The 16,498-nt window shown below is 42.0% G+C and overlaps 1 protein-coding gene across 6 annotated transcripts; it reads left to right on the forward strand.

Moving 5' to 3' along the window:
- The first annotated feature begins 4,819 nt into the window (after window positions 1-4,819).
- LOC122784673 (NACHT, LRR and PYD domains-containing protein 12-like) lies at window positions 4,820-13,823 on the forward strand. 6 transcript variants are annotated; one of them, XM_044049971.1, is made up of 10 exons: window positions 4,820-5,080; window positions 6,167-6,464; window positions 6,538-6,615; window positions 7,235-9,098; window positions 9,210-9,383; window positions 9,877-10,050; window positions 10,566-10,739; window positions 11,004-11,177; window positions 11,279-11,325; window positions 13,005-13,823. In XM_044049971.1, the coding sequence occupies exons 2-10, from the start codon at window positions 6,185-6,187 to the stop codon at window positions 13,619-13,621; spliced, it is 3,582 nt and encodes a 1,193-aa protein (XP_043905906.1). In that variant the 5' UTR covers window positions 4,820-5,080; window positions 6,167-6,184; the 3' UTR covers window positions 13,622-13,823. The 6 variants fall into 6 exon arrangements, with proteins under 6 accessions (XP_043905906.1, XP_043905908.1, XP_043905907.1 ...); XM_044049973.1 differs by lacking the exon at window positions 6,538-6,615; XM_044049972.1 differs by lacking the exon at window positions 4,820-5,080 and having other exon boundaries at window positions 5,087-6,464.
- Window positions 13,824-16,498: the final 2,675 nt, after the last annotated feature.

Consider the following 16,498-nt stretch of genomic DNA (forward strand, 5'->3'; position numbering starts at 1 on the left):
AAACCGCTTGGAGTGCTCATCTAGACTAAAACATAAACACAGACCACTGTAATATCAGCATATCATATTGACCATTTATAGCAGAGTTGATCTAAACTCTTTTAGATAAACTCTCACAATCACATTTTATTCAAAATATGATATTTCAAACAGGGATGAAGTTGAAGTTCAAACTCTAATTACTAATGACACAAATGCAGGCTGCCTATAAGCACTTATTTATGTAATGCACCTTGGAATCCAAATCCATTGACCTGAACAGTAAAAGAGATGCCTAGAAAACTGACATGGACATTTCAGATAATTTATATTCTATATTTTTAAATCATTGAGTTTCATACTTGTAAAACCTTCCTAAAAAGGCAGAAAAGGTCATGTAAGAATAAACCCAGAAATCAGAAACCTTTTTGCCGTATGTGAGCAGCTTTGTTGTGAAGGTAAACAATCTACCGCTGCATTTGACATCAACGACATCACCCGCAGTAATGTCCAGGGAAAAGTCCCTGACACTAAAGCTGGGAGAATTCCATCAGGAGTCACAGCTCGACAGAAAAAAAATAATCCGATGTCATTCCCATCCCTAACCGAAATCACAAGCTCGATTTCACACCCTTTAAACTACAAAGCTGATGCATTTAGAGCCATTTCAAGCTATTTTAAGGACATCACTCTCCCACTAGAACAAATATAAAGAATTAAACAGCCCACAACATCACTCAGTTTGGATTGTATCAGATTTTGCATTCAGTCATTTTGAACAGTATCGGACTGATACTACATATTCTTTCTGCTCAGGAGGTTACTGTCTGTGTTTGTGCCCCCTCTGCAAATGCATGTATTATATTATATTATATTATATTATATTGGGCCACACGGTGGTGTAATGGTTAGCACTCTCGCCTTGCAGCGAGAAGACCCAGGTTCGAGCCCCGGTTGGAACAAGGGCCTTTCTGCATGGAGTTTGCATGTTCTCCCCGTGTGTGCGTGGGTTCTCTCCGGGTTCTCCGGCTTCCTCCCACAGTCCAAAAACATGCAATGTGGGGAATAGGTAAATTGGACACTCTAAATTGACCATAGGAGTGAATGGTTGTTTGTCTCTAGTTGTGTGTGGCCCTGCGATGGACTGGCGAACTGTCCAGGGTGTACCCCGCCTATCGCCCGATGTAGCTGAGATTGGCACAGCACCCCCCGCGACCCTCTGGTGGAGGACAAAGCGGTTAGATGATGACTGACTGATGATTATATTATATTTGTGGGTCAGCTGTAGGTCAGAGTGGTCATCATGACTAGAAAAGCTCTATATACTGGATATTTGCATAAATAAGAGAGGGAAATGCTTACAATATCAGACAGGAAGTTAGCCAAAGACTGACAGCAGCTTTGAACATTCTGCATTCTCTGTACAAACAAGCAAATGATGACAACCCAAGACAGTGGACCAGACCAATTTAAAGGTCACTGGGGGAGCGATGTGGCACGATAACAAGCAGCCAACAACGTCTACGGTCAACACAAATAGCAAATCCCCAACCTTGGGTGCTATGGAAACCAAAGCAAACACAAACCGTTTCAGTTTCAGTGTTTATCCTTGTGTCATTAATTTGTTATTTATGGGGAGTGCTGTCGAGAACAATATGTACCATCAGATTCATGTGTATGTGATGTCCCACAAACAGACCTGAACAGACTGGTTCTCTCTCGCTTTCCAGGAATGTGCCAGAGCAACATGCACAGGCCGCTTTTGTCCACAGGAAACTGATGGGAACTCTCACAGGTTTACAAGTGAACAAAAGAGTGCAGGGTGTAACTTTGTACTCATTTATAAAACAGGGAGGGAAGTTCAAGGGCTTGATTCAGTCATATTCAGAGCCGCTTAAATCACACACTACAGCTTTAATATTATGTCAACAGTGCTGATGACAATAAGAACGTTTGTGTTAAAGTACAGTCAACTTTACAATGATAGAAAAACTAAAGGATAAGCAGGAATAAGCAAATATTTAACTTGTTTCACTTGAAATTATCAGGTTTTCAAAATGTTTTCAGGTTCATTTTGATGGAGTCAGCAGATGTGCTGTAGAAACAGTAATATATAATACATGCACGCACTGCTTTGTAGATGCTTTGATCTGCTGGTAGTTATTTTTCTTAGAAAAATAAATACACATCTGTGCATTTTGTTTTTGTATTCTTATTAAAAATAATTTCGTTTTTATTCAGATTCAGACAACTTTATTGATCCCAAAGGGAATTCATAAAGTTCAGATATATTCAATATTATAAAAATATATTTTTTATAATAATAAAAAAAAAGCTTTAGTATTTATTCTTATAAAATAAAATAAACTACACATTATATTCACCTGTACTGTGCAGCTAAAGACAAAAGAACACCACTTCCTTTCCGCCTGGATTTAAAAATAAGAGCCACAGACTTTCCACTACTTGTATAAAACTTTTCCACAATGCTTCATAATAACAACAACAACAACAATAATAATAATAATGATAATAATAGCCTACAATCACTATCTTGTAAAATAAAATAAATTATTTTTATGATGTCTTTCAAATCAACCAGTTAACTCTATAAAATAAAACCACGTCATTAGCAGTAACAGGAAGTAGCTGCACTTCACATGTGTGCATAACAGCAACAAACTTAGCCTACATTCATTAATCTTATAAAACATAATACATATTTTTTATAGTATTTCATTGTATTAGTTCATTCTTTAAAATAAAATACACATTTTTATGTAATTCCACAACAGTCTTAATACATGAGCAGCGACAGAAGTCATCTCACACTGAACTGAAGCTCTTTTAGGCCAGAACTTTTTAAGGGTCAAGTTTGCAGAGGTGAACCGTGTGACCACGTTAAATATAAAAGCACCAATGTGACTACCACTTACTTTAATATGTAAAGATAGTTATTTTTAATGGCGCACCAGGTAAGGGAGATCCACATTTTGTACACTACAGCATTATTTCTGTGAAGGTCTTTTCACAGCAACACCCAGACATAGTCTAATTTAACACCAAACACCAAGTCACACACATTATGAGCCAAGCGTCTGATTACAATACATCTAAATGAAGAGAAACGATACTGAAACACTTCCTGGTGTTCACGGGGTATTTCCAGTGTCTTCCATCTGGAAGAAAAATAAATAGTCCCTCCACAGCACAACAGAAGATGTCTAATTACTCAAACTACCTATTTCCAAACGCAAACAAACATGTAAAAAAAAAAGCAAATGCCAGAGGAACTGCAAAGAAAAAAGCCCAGAAAATAAAAGTGCACATCAAAGGATAAATAAAGAGGGACATCATAGGTTTTAAGAGGTCATGTCAAAATAAATCACTGAATGTGACAGTTTATGTTTATACATGACACTAGATTCATTGATTTAATTTGGTCAAATACTGCCGGTGACCTATGAGTGACCTTAAAATTTATTGATTTATTGTTTGTTTAAAGTCTAAATCACTGTTTGAATGTGAATCCAGCAGCAAACACACACACACACACACATGACTGTGGCGCGCGCGTGTGTTTGATTGACACCAACACAAAACACCAAAATGGCGCCGTCACAGATGAAACCACGTTAATTAACAGACATTAGCAGAATTAGCTTCGATTACCAGGTAGCAGCTAAAGAAACTCGCCGTTTCTGTGACTTTTCACATGAAAATGATCATGAAACAACTAAATTTACGAAGTTATTTTATCTGACAGACACAACGTCAACACAAGCGCCACAAAAACGTTTCCTAAGCGAAATGTAATGACATATTTCGTGTGAACGAGAACTCACGTGTGAAGTTACTGTGCAGAGACTGAGGTCCTGTCCGACAGCTGAACACCTGCTGCACTGATGAGCCGAACCCAGCCGAGCCGAGCCGAAGTGAGCCGAAGTGAGCCGCGCTGTCTCTCCTCTGCTTCTGCTCCTCTCCACAGCCGCGTGCCTCCTGCTAAACTACAACGTCAGCGTGCGCGTGCCACACACAGCAGTTTCATATTTGGTGCACCTGCGGCACAGGTGCATCATGGGAACAGATTTATTTATTGACTTATCAATAAAAAGACGTTTATAATGACATGCGTGTGTAGGAACATTATAGTTTGAATACATCAGTCAACTCGAACAAAAACAAAACAAAGAATAATTGAACTCAAAACCCTTTTCTGTAAATGTGTGGTTTTTAACTTCGAACAACAAACTCAAATCTAAAATGTTTATCGAACCCTGTGAAGCCCGACACATGAAAAGAACAACTGAGATGTTTATTAAACATTAAAACAAAAAAAGATTTTGGACCAACGTAAGTGTGAACCGTTTGTTTTTCCGGTACAATTGACAAGATTCCCCCTAGTGGACAGAACAGGACACAGCAGCACTCAGAATAGACAATACAGAGATGTGTGTGTGTGCCCAACACAATTTCTCTTTTCCATTAAAATATACAACAGATGGTTCATGAGTACGAGTGTGACAGAAAATGAGTGTCCTCTCAGATACATGACAGCAGAGACACCAAGCACATGATAATGATAAATGAATCAGAAAGTTCAAATGTGATATAATCATATTATTTGTCTTTGATGACGGTTATGTCAGGAGTGGATGGGGGCAGGATGTGTCATGTCAGTGAAGCAGGTATGTCTCTTATGGACATATCCCCCCCTAGTGGACAAAGAGTATAACTTTAGGGAGTGTTATTGCCTGACTGCTAATAAAACAACAACTGAATTCTTATGGTTAAAAAGGGTCGACATTGATCACATGTATGTGTGCCAGCAGGGCCGGCCCAAGCCTTTATGGGGCCCTGAGATTAATGTGATTTGAGGGCCCCAAGTCATACTGAGCACAAAAAGGGACTGCAGCGCCATTGTGCCTGCAAGTCTGGACTCAGGGAGGTGACGTCTTCCTGGATACTTTGTCCTCACCTCAGACTTTGCACAGATCACTGGGACACCAGGAGAGACGCGTTGTGGAGCTGACGGCAGCATTGAGGCAAATGGATCCAGGCTGAGGAGACTATCGCAGCTATAGGAATCTCATTTAGATGAGTGAGTTCTCCATGTTTGTTCTCACAAACACTTCTTTTCTCTGCTGCTACGTTCAAGGACGAGTGTGAGTGATTTGTGCTGGGACTGTGGCTGTGAGGAGAGTTTGCATGTGACTGTCATTAGAAACATGTTGAAGCATGTGGTCAAATCAGAATCACAATCTTTATAATCTTTATAATCTCCTGCGGGGAAATTGGTTGCATTACATTGGCTCCTTTAGAATTAGCAAAAGACTCAGGAAAGAAAATAAGGAATATGATGATGAAAACACAATATTAGAAGTAGATAATGTGTGTGTGTAATAAAATGAGTGCTAAGTGATTTGATCGTTAAGTTCCATGGCAGTAATGTGTGAATGTAAAGTACGTACAGAAAAACAAGAGTTCTGCATTTTTGGTCAGTTTGATGCTGCAGATATTGCATCATGTACGTGTTCTTACTTCATGCTGATATGGTGTAATACTTTATGTCTAATACTTCTTTTTTTACCACACACATTGCCAGAAATAAAAGTAGACAGAAAGCACATCTATTTAATATTCTATTGTTCTAAATAGAAACCATTCATGAGTTTTTAATTTCCAGTTTGATTTACCAACACAAGCTTTGAAAAGTAACTCAAATTTGAAGTTAAAAAAATTGTTGTTTCACATACAAAATATGGCACATTGTTCAACATTTATACATTTCGGTGTATTTTAATTCTGAAAAAAAAAACATAATCTTTTTTAAACTTTTCAATATATACTTCCTGTTGTTCACAAAATAGTTTTTTCTTCCAACTAAAACATTGGTGCTGATTTTTATTTAAATTGTTATAGTGAAACATGGAATCTATAGAATATTTGGATTATGCATTTTAATCTAACCAATACCAATATTAAGTCATCCCTAATAATGACCACCAAGCAGCAAATGAAAGACAAACAAAATGACAAGGTGCTTAAACAGGTGTTCAAAGCACAACGTGGGAATAACAATGGCATAATAGATACATAGAGAGCAGAATGTTGAGCGTGTGTGATATATGAAGAAAAACACACTGTTTAACGAGACACTTTCCCCTTGCTCTTGTTCTTGTGGCAGTAAAATGTCCTAGAACAAATGATGGCGTCAGTTACAGAGCTGCTCCTGGAAATGCTGGAAGATCTTGTAGATGAAGAGCTTAAAATGTTCAAGTGGTTCCTGCAGCAGGATAAAATCCTGGAGGGCCTTTCGGCCATTCCAAAGAGCCACCTACAGACGGCAGACAGGATGGACACTGTGGACCTCATAGTGCAAACATACAGTCAACAGTCTGTGGAGGCAACCAGGCAAGTGTTGATGAAGATGGACAGGAATGATCTGGTGCAGAGGTTGGCCAACGTCGGCTCAGGACCCAGACGTAAGAAAGAAAGAACGTTTTTATTTTGTACCAAATATTGATCACTTACCTCTCAATGTGAATGATGTTCTAGAGATTTCAGAAAGCAGCACCGCATCCAGACAACATGACGTATCCCTTCCACTTCCTCCCAACATTAGTCAGACTGAAGGTGAGCCTACTCTCAATTTCTCTCCTTAGCTGTAAGCTTGATTAACTTGAGCTTGACAGAACCATGCTCCAACACAGACAAGCCAGTCACAGCAGGTACCAGCCTAACAATACACTCGGGACAGTCTGAACTGAGTATTGGTGATGATGGTCAGGTGCAAGCGTGGGTGAACCCAACCGAGTCTGACGCTGATTTAGTTTCACTCTGTTTCTGGCTAACTTACCTTAACCTACAAAAGGGAACCAATCACAAACTAGTTGTTAGCTTAACACGATAACGACAGAGCTTTTGTATACATCCAACATGGCGGCCACCGGAAAGCAGCTGTCTTTCATTTCGGGCCGTTGCTTCCATTTGAAGTGACGTGTATTTGTATTTGCAGAGATGGAAATGTTCCAGTTTCAAGGTCCATGAACCTTGGATTCACACATTCCAAGCCAACATGTCTATATGGACTCCATTAGGTTTATATTAGGGCTCACAATATGGGTCCAAATGAGTTTGCCCATGGTTTCCATGGTGGGTACATGGGTGGGTTTGAGCTATCCTAACATTCAAGCTAATGGGATCAAACATAACATAAAGAACATAAAGGTTGATAGTTGTTGTCTCTTTATAGATGTCCTGCAGCCAGAGCGTAAACCCCCCAAACCCATTGTGTCATACCAGCACATGCTCCAATCCCACCTTCAAAACAGATTTATGTGTGCACAGGAAGGATGGACACAAAGGATGGATAAAAAACCGCTGGACGACGTCTACATAGACCTGTGCGTCACATATGGGAGCGTTGTGAACATCAACACCCAGCATGAGGTGCGGCAAATTGAGATGGCATTAAGAGAACCCGAGCAAACAGAGGAACCGGTCCAAATCAGTGATATCTTCAAACACCCATCTGGAAAAAACACACCTGTAAGAACAGTGTTGACCAACGGAATAGCAGGAATTGGCAAAACATTCCTTGTATATAAGTTCATTCTGGACTGGGCGGAGGGAAGATCAAATCAAGATGTGCACCTCATATTCCCCTTCACCTTCCGCCAGCTGAATTTATTGAAGGGGGAGAGGTTTTGCTTTGCTGAACTTATTCATGAGTGCATCAGGGAAACCAAGGACATTACGGAGGAAGACCTGAATGGAATCTTCACAACGCTGCAGGCTTCAGGAAACACCAACTACAACAAGAGTAAATTCAAACTACTGTTCGTACTTGATGGTTTGGATGAAAGTCACCTGCAGCTGGACTTCACGACTGACAAAAATCCCTCTATCGACGTGACACAGGCGGTCAGCGTAGAAGTTCTACTGACAGGCCTCATCAAGGGTGAACTGCTTCCTTCTGCTCGCATTTGGATTACCTCACGACCAGCAGCAGCCAGTCAGATCCCTCTTGACTTTGTTGACATCATGACAGAGGTGAGAGGATTCAGTGATCCGCAGAAGGAGGAGTACTTCAACAAGAGATTCCACAATGACGAGCTTGGTGGAAGAATCGTCTCCCACATCAAAGCGTCACGGAGCCTCCACATAATGTGCCACATCCCAGTCTTCTGCTGGATCACTGCTACAGTTCTGGGGGAAATGTTGAAAACCAGTGTTAGAGAGCTGCCCAAGACCCTGACTGAGTTGTATGTGGTGTTCTTAGTGTTTCAGATAAGACAGACAAAGGAGAAGTACGGCACGGAGGAGAGCGTCCAGTACATCCAGTCGCTCTCAAAACTGGCTTTCCGACAGATGGAAAAGGGGAACCTCATCTTTTATGAAAAAGATCTCAAAGAGAGTGACCTTGATTTTGACAAAGCCTCGGTGTACTCAGGAGTGTTCACGCAGATCTTTAAAAGAGAACACCGGTGGAGGAAGGACAGGGATGAGGACAAGATGTTCAGCTTTGTCCATCTGAGTATTCAGGAGTTTTTGGCCGCGGTCTACGTGGTGCAGTCATATATCAATAGAAACAAAAATGTAATGTTGCAACTACTCAAGGTCCAGAGCATGCAGAGGATTTTCAGCAAACCGTCAATAGCTTCGATCCAAAGAATGGCAGTGGACAAGGCCTTGGACAGTCCAGATGGACACCTGGACTTATTCCTGCGCTTCCTTCTGGGTCTCTTCATGGAGGCAAATCAAAAACGTCTTCAAGCGCTGTTCAAACAGACAATTATCACGTCAGCAGCCAATCAAGAAACAGTGCAATACATTAAGGAAAAGATCCGGGAGAATCCATCTGCAGAGAGATGCATCAACCTGTTTCACTGTCTGAATGAGCTGAATGACCACTCTTTAGTGGAGGAGGTCCAACAGTATCTGAGTTCAGGAAGTCTGTCCAGTAAAAATCTGTCTCCTGCTCAGTGGTCAGCTTTGGTCTTCATCCTGCTGTCATCAGAGAAAGACATAGACGTGTTTGACCTCAGGAAGTACACAGCTACAGAGGGAGGTCTCCTCAAGCTGCTTCCTGTGGTCGGGAACTCGACTGTTTTCTTGTAGGTCTAATTACAAAACATCTTATTAGTCTTAGGTTGGTCTTTTTCCAATACACAATCACGACCGATCATCTCTCTGCTGACAGTTGTGGATTATGTTGTATTTTTCAGTCTGAGTGGCTGTAACCTGTCAGAGAAGAGCTGTGAAGCTCTGGCTTCAGTTCTCAGCTCCCAGTCCTCTCGTCTGAGAGAGCTGGACCTCAGTAACAACGACCTGCAGGACTCAGGAGTGAAGCTGATCTCAGTGGGACTGGAGAGTCCTCACTGTAGACTGGAAACCCTCAGGTCAGCTCACTTCACGTTAACAGCAATGAATAAATCAGTGTTTGTGCCATATTTTCCATATTCTTCTTCCTTTGATCTGTTTCCAGCTCGTCCTCTTTGCCCCCTTGTGTCCTCTTTTGTTACACCAACTGTCCTCTCGTCCTCCTTCACAGAATCCATGAACCTTCTCTTTGGTCTTCCTCTTTTCCTCCATCTTCAAGCATGAGTAGCTGATGCCAGTCTCATATTTGGCCCCAGATTTATATTTATAAGGATTTTATGGCTCAGTGATAGAGCGAGTCTTCTTTTAACTGGAAGTTATAGATTCATGCTCATGTTGCTGTGTCTGCAGCTTGTGAATGGACTGATAGAAAATGCACTGCACATGTACTGTTTGAGTGAAAGGTTGTGAATGGGTGAATGGCAGCTTTTAAAGCAGCTTTCAGAGGTTATAAAGACAAAGGAAACGCTACATACTGTAAATACAAACCATATTTGATCATTTCCTGTTCAGGCTGAGTGGCTGTAAACTGTCGTGGAGAAGCGTTGAGGCCCTGTCCTCAGCCCTCAGCTCACCGTCCACCCGTGTGAGGAACCTGGACTTCAGCAACAATGACCTGCAGGACGCAGGAGTGGAGCTGCTGTCTGCTGCGCTGACGAGCCACTGCTGTCAACTGGAAATGCTCAGGTTAGCATCGAGGTTTCTGCAAAGTTTATTATGGAATCACTGAGACAAGACTGAGGAAAAAAGATTAGATCAGACATCTGAAAACAGATCATATAAAAAAGTCCATCATGCTTCATGCTTCTCCTTCAAGAGAGCATTATCTTCTGAAACTGGCTCATTATTAAGTAAAGCAACAGCTCAAAGATCGTAGGCTCATACGGTTGTGATATCACTATCAGACACTGATCATCCATTCATCATTTGATTGACATCTGATGGGTTACATCACTAGGGTTATCCCAACACTATGAGCAAATCCAATTTGTTTGTTTTCCTCTGTAAAGTGTAATTGTTTTCAACTGTATGTGTGTGTGTGTTTGTTCTTTCTGTTACAACGTGCAGGACAGAGCAAGGCAAAAGTGGTCAGATTGGGATTACATGTGCATTGTGTGCCATTTAGGGAGTAAATGATGATCTATACATCTTTATTGTAATATTAATACATTTCTGTCCACTTTCCTCACAAAATAATTCAGGTTGGATGTCTGTAACCTGTCAGAGAGGAGCTGTGAAGACCTGGCTTCAGTTCTCAGCTCCCACTCCTCTGGTCTGAGGGAGCTGGACCTGAGTAACAATGACCTGCAGGACTCAGGAGTGAAGCTGATCTCAGTGGGATTGAAGAGTCCTCACTGTGGACTGGAACGTCTCAGGTCAGAGTGTGTATGCAGTTTGATTTCAGGGCGTTCGTCTACATCTGAACATCCTACATCAGTTTTAATCCGACCTTTCACACAACCTCCTCTTGTCTGAATTGAATTGAATCAATTTACTGTCTGAGGGTGTTGTGATAGGCTGCTGTCCTGCCCTGCCTCTCACCCCAGGCCAGCTGAGACTCACCTCAGCTCCACCCAGTGCTCCTCAAAGAATAAATGCTCTCATACTCGGTCTGTGTGTGTGTGTGTGTGTGTGTGTAGGTTATCAGGTTGCCTAGTGACAGAAGAAGGCTGTGCTTCTCTGGCCTTCGCTCTCAGCTCCAACCCTTCCCATCTGAAAGATCTGGACCTGAGCTACAATCACCCAGGAGCCTCAGGAGTGACACTGCTCTCTGCTGGACTCACGGACCCACAGTGGAGACTGAACACTCTCCGGTATGGAGGCTGCACATTTTCTTTTCCCTGACGATGTCTGACACATGATGTGACTTAAACATGCTGGTTTACGACAGACATTGCTCTTTTTGTTTTTTTAGAGTGGATCCCAGCGGCATCCGCTGGTTGAAACCTGGTCTGAAGAAGTGTAAGTGTGTGTTTCCCTCACAATTACAGCGGGAGGGGCACGGCATAGGAAACACACTTTAACATTTATCCAGAAAACATGGAAAACATGTCTTCTTAGGTTTACAAAACAAACTTCTTGAGATTTGACAGTTTTAAAAAGTGACACTTATTGGACAACAACAGCTCTTGTCCACTCATGTGTGTCATGCTTTATCTTCTATTTTCTAAATGGGAACAAAGTTCTAGAGTTGTATGTCTTGAGACCACTTCTATGAGGTCTCGGTCTTGTCACTGCCTCGGCGGTCTTGGTCTCGATACCCTTGGGTCTTGGTATTGTCTTGGTTTCGGTTTAAGTGGTCTTAACTACAAGTCTAGTGCTGTCACAGGAAGAGACGTCTGACACAAAAATCAAGCCGAACTGTAGATCAGTTAAAAAGACTTAACAGTCCTAAAAACCTGGGTTCATCTCCAACAATTAGCAGGGAAATGTCTAAAATCTCAATATTTAACAGAGGAGTCTGGTGTGTTTAGTGACAGAAGAGTCTGGTGTGTTTAGTGACAGACAGAGGAGGTGTGTTTAGTGACAGAAGAGTCTGGTGTGTTTAGTGACAGAGGAGTCTGGTGTGTTTAGTGACAGAGGAGTCTGGTGCTTAGTGACAGAGGAGACAGTGAAGAGTCTGGTGTGTTTAGTGACAGAAGAGTCTGGTGTGTTTAGTGACAGAAGAGTCTGGTGCTTAGTGACAGAGGAGTCTGGTGTGTTCAGTGACAGAGGAGTCTGGTGCTTAGTGACAGAAGAGTCTGGTGTGTTCAGTGACAGAAGAGTCTTGTGTGTTTAGTGACAGATGAGTCTGGTGCTTAGTGACAGAGGAGTCTGGTGTTTTAAGTGACAGAGGAGTCTGGTGTGTTCAGTGACAGAGGAGTCTGTGTGTTTAGTGACAGATGAGTCTTAGTGACAGAGGAGTCTCGTGTTTAGTGACAGATGAGTCTGGTGCTGCTCAGTGACAGATGACTGGTGCTGCCTCAGTGACAGAGGAGTCTGTGTTTAGTGACAGAAGAGTCTGGTGCGTAGTGACAGAGGAGTCTGGTGTGTTTAGTGACAGAGGAGTCTGGTGTGTTCAGTGACAGAGGAGTCTGGTGTGTTCAGTGACAGATGAGTCTGGTGCTCAGTGACAGAGGAGTCTGGTGTGTTCAGTGACAGAGGAGTCTGGTGTGTTCAGTGACAGCATTGCTGACCGTGAGCGGCATCACAGACCCTGCCACTGTGTTTCAGTCCAGTGACTGTGTCAGACGGAGTCTGTGCTCCAGTCACAAATATTTTAAATCGGTGTTGTTTGACTTAATAAATGGGATGGTTGACTTTTAAATAACATCTGCATATCCCCGTTGTGTTGACTTAACATCAGGCCGAATCCATTTCAGGGAAGTTGATATCATACAGTGTAATTTGGCCACAACAATGGGACATGATGCAAAGTCAAGTTTCTAATTGTGTATATTCTATTTTAAGTTACAATTCCATCTACAAATGAAGTCTGATGTAGATGAGTTCCATATTTCCCACTCTTTAGACAGTTGTTGGAGGTGTTAACCTTTTTGTCAGATGACTTTGATTGATTGAGATGAGTCGTATGTTTTGTTCCGAGTGAGTTTCTGTGCACCAGTACCTGCATGTAAACACTTTGTGGTTCCCTCTGTCAGATGCATGTGAAATCACCTTGGACCCAAACACAGCAAACGAATACCTCTCTCTGTCTGAGGACAACAAGACGGTGACACTGGTGAGGGAGAGGCAGCCGTATCCCGAGCACCCACAGAGATTCCATCACTGGAAACAGCTGCTGTGCACCAACAGTCTGACTGACCGCTGTTACTGGGAGGTAGAGAGGAAAGGGTGGGTGTCCGTGGGAGTGGCTTACAGAGGAATCAGTAGAAGAGGCGCTGACTGCTGCCTTGGGCTTAATGAGAGTTCTTGGAGCATGTTCTGCTCTCCAAAACACAACTACTCTGCCTTCACTGGTGGAAGAATGCAAGGGTGTGTGCGCACCCCCGTCCCGATATCTGACAGAGTGTCAGTGTATGTGGACTGGCCTGCCGGGACCGTGTCCTTCTACAGACTGTCCTCTGACAAATGGATCCATCTCCACACCTTTCACAGCACATTCACTGAACCTCTCTGCCCTGCATTTGGTTTTGAGCATCTGATCAGGTTTGACTCCACAGTGTCTCTGTGTCAGATGAAGGAAGGAGAGTCGCCTACAACAGACCAACACTGCTCCTCCAGCCAAGTTCACGCAACAAGACTTTCAGAGTCGTAGGATTGTTGTGTATTTCACACTAGGTCTTAGGTCCTGTTTCCATCTTGTGACACGGTTTGGTTCACTTCAAAACGGCACATCTTTTTTTGCGTTTCCATTAGGAATAGTACCAAAATAACCAGCCCAATAGTTCTATCCTTTGGTAGCCTTCAGAGTAAAATGGTATGGTGCAGTCAGGCTGGCTCCACCCACGACAGTCAGCTGACATGGTGACAAATGCCTGCAGTCTATTCTCATACAAAGCTTGATGTCTTGTTCAGATAAACAGTCTCAAACCGAGCAGGGAATAAAATCCTGTGTTGCCTGTTGTGTCAGTCATCGCACCAGTAAGCGCAGCCCACATTCACCTAAAGTAAAAGTAGGCGGGGTGTTCTCACAAGCCTGACCCAAACCATCCATGATGGAAACACAGCTTTTACTGTCATTGTTTGAGGAGGAGGAGCATGGAACACACCGAGAGAGCATGGCCCTGAAGCGGTGGCCTTCATGCCTGTACTTCTGAAGCACATAAATATGACCATGGAGCAGCTTACCTCTCAGCATAAAACTCATAAAAATATAACTTGTGTTATGTTATTGCCCCAATCATCATATTTTCAGAGTGTTATTGTAGGAGAGAAGACTTTGGCTCAATAAACGTCCAAACTCTTCATCAGAGAAGTGGATAACAGTGTTGGAAATGTTACTTTAACATTTAACAAAACTAATGCTAGCTAAGTAGCTAGCTACCCGCGCTTCCTGACATGCTGCGGTGTTCAGTTAGCTGCTAGCTGGCTATATATAGACATAGATAGCTCACTGTTGTCAAATACAAATCACTTTTGTGCTCCCTACGTAACACAATACTTCTACCTTTACTTTCAGTACTTGAGTAGTACATTTTAAAATAAACTACTTACAATAACATGTTGAATAGTTTAGTACTTTCACTTGTGGTGCTTAAAAACACCTCAACTTCAAGTCTTGGTCTCTAGTACTTTATACATCTCTGAAAACAAGCGACATGTTAGTCTGTGCATTGGGTTTTTGTTCAGTTCAAAGTTTCATAAAAACGTTTTACTTTCACATCCCAGCTGTAGAAAGGTCAAGTCCCAAAAAGAGGAAACCCCTCAAAAACTGAACCAAGGGTTAAATACTGGTTCATCTGAGAGAAAAACTGGTTCACTGTCGTTCTACGCAGTTCAACGACTGAATTCAGTTCAAAATTAAAATATTCAGATGACAAACTCTCCAACAACTATGATAATTGTTCTGTTCACACATTTATCTGAAGTTTGAACCATTGTTTGATGACATGACATTTGATGATATGTTGTAAAAATAAATGATTGATGTGTTTTTCATGTGATAACTGCAACAATTCACACACACACACACACACAGGGAAATGACACAGAGATCGATGGCAGATTTAAAGGGAACGCATATTTCTATTTTGAAAATCCAGGATGTGGTGTCATACGGGACGGGAAACCCTTCTCTGGAGTGAGATGACATGTATAATGTGGTCCCTGACTGTTTTCACTAAAACTATAAGGAATTCAGAACCAGTCACATTCATCTCTGCTGCCAACATGAGAGTTGCATGTGGGCGTGGCACTCCCCTCCACACCTGATGCGTGGCTCCACAAATTGAAATCTATATATTGAAAACAGCATTCATAGGTCAGTCTATGCTCCACTGCATATGATGTGAAAACATATTTCCCATGATGATTCTCCTGAAATAATTGATTCACACGGTTATTGCAATGACTGAAGAAAAGTGTTTTAATACCATTTATTTAAATTCTTGAACGTGGTCGTAACCGTCCGTCTATACGTACAGTGGTCAGAAACATACACACACACACACACGATACACATCTCAGGACTGAACAACACTTTTATTCTGTACTTTCCCCATCATTTCTGTACAATAACTGACATTTTCAAGACATGGAAATGATGACTTGTGTCAGGAATCCAAGCTGAACCACAGAAGACACCTGCTGTCAAGGACGACACAACACAACCAAACAAGGATACGCCATCTCTTCACTTCCACTGCAGGCAGACCAACATGATGGCAATCAGCTGCTCCTCATATAATCATTGAAGACGGTAATAAGATAAAAGGGGAACAAAAGGAATGCCCTCTATTAGTAATGCGATTTGAAACTAAAGCAAAACACACCAGCGCTCACTTATCTCGTTCATGACAGGAGGCGTTTCTTGTGTTTGTCTAATAACCTACACTTGAAAACTGAGATATTGTTTCCATGGGAACTCAAGTTTATGAAGCTTTTATGACGTGGCCGCTAGCGTTTGACTACCACACTGACTGACATGAGCACAGACAGGGAAACGTTGTTTGATGGGACGTTTCTGACCTCGTTATAAGGAAATACAACAGATTACAAAGTAACTGACTTCAGTCCCAGATAGTTTAAACACAGACGAGTGGAATGATTTTATGTTGAAGGATCTTTCGTTGTAAAAACACCCATCACTACGTTTTTGCTTCAACCCTGATTTGAGTCTAGTCTGCGTTCAGAGTGTGGTGAAACAATATTACTGTATCTGTTTATTTAACGTCTTTTGAGTGTTCAAGGCATAAACAATACTGTCTATATTGAAAAGTACGAGCATCAGTGTACTTCTGAACACAGCCCCATTTAAACCTGGGAGTAACGTCCGTCCGACCCATTTGCACACGGACAGCGTGTAGTAAGACCGTTTACATTTGGCATTAAACTGCGTCCTCGATGTGTCTCCTGTGATCACATGTGATCAGACTTGGTTTCCGCAGCCCTGTTTTCAAAATGTTTGCAGGAGCAGGATGACGGTGCATCAGTCTGCACGAGTTAGTGTGAAAACACTGAGGCATGAACTCAG

Source organism: Solea senegalensis, linkage group LG19 (assembly GCF_019176455.1).
Source record: "Solea senegalensis isolate Sse05_10M linkage group LG19, IFAPA_SoseM_1, whole genome shotgun sequence".
Lineage (NCBI taxonomy): Eukaryota > Metazoa > Chordata > Actinopteri > Pleuronectiformes > Soleidae > Solea > Solea senegalensis.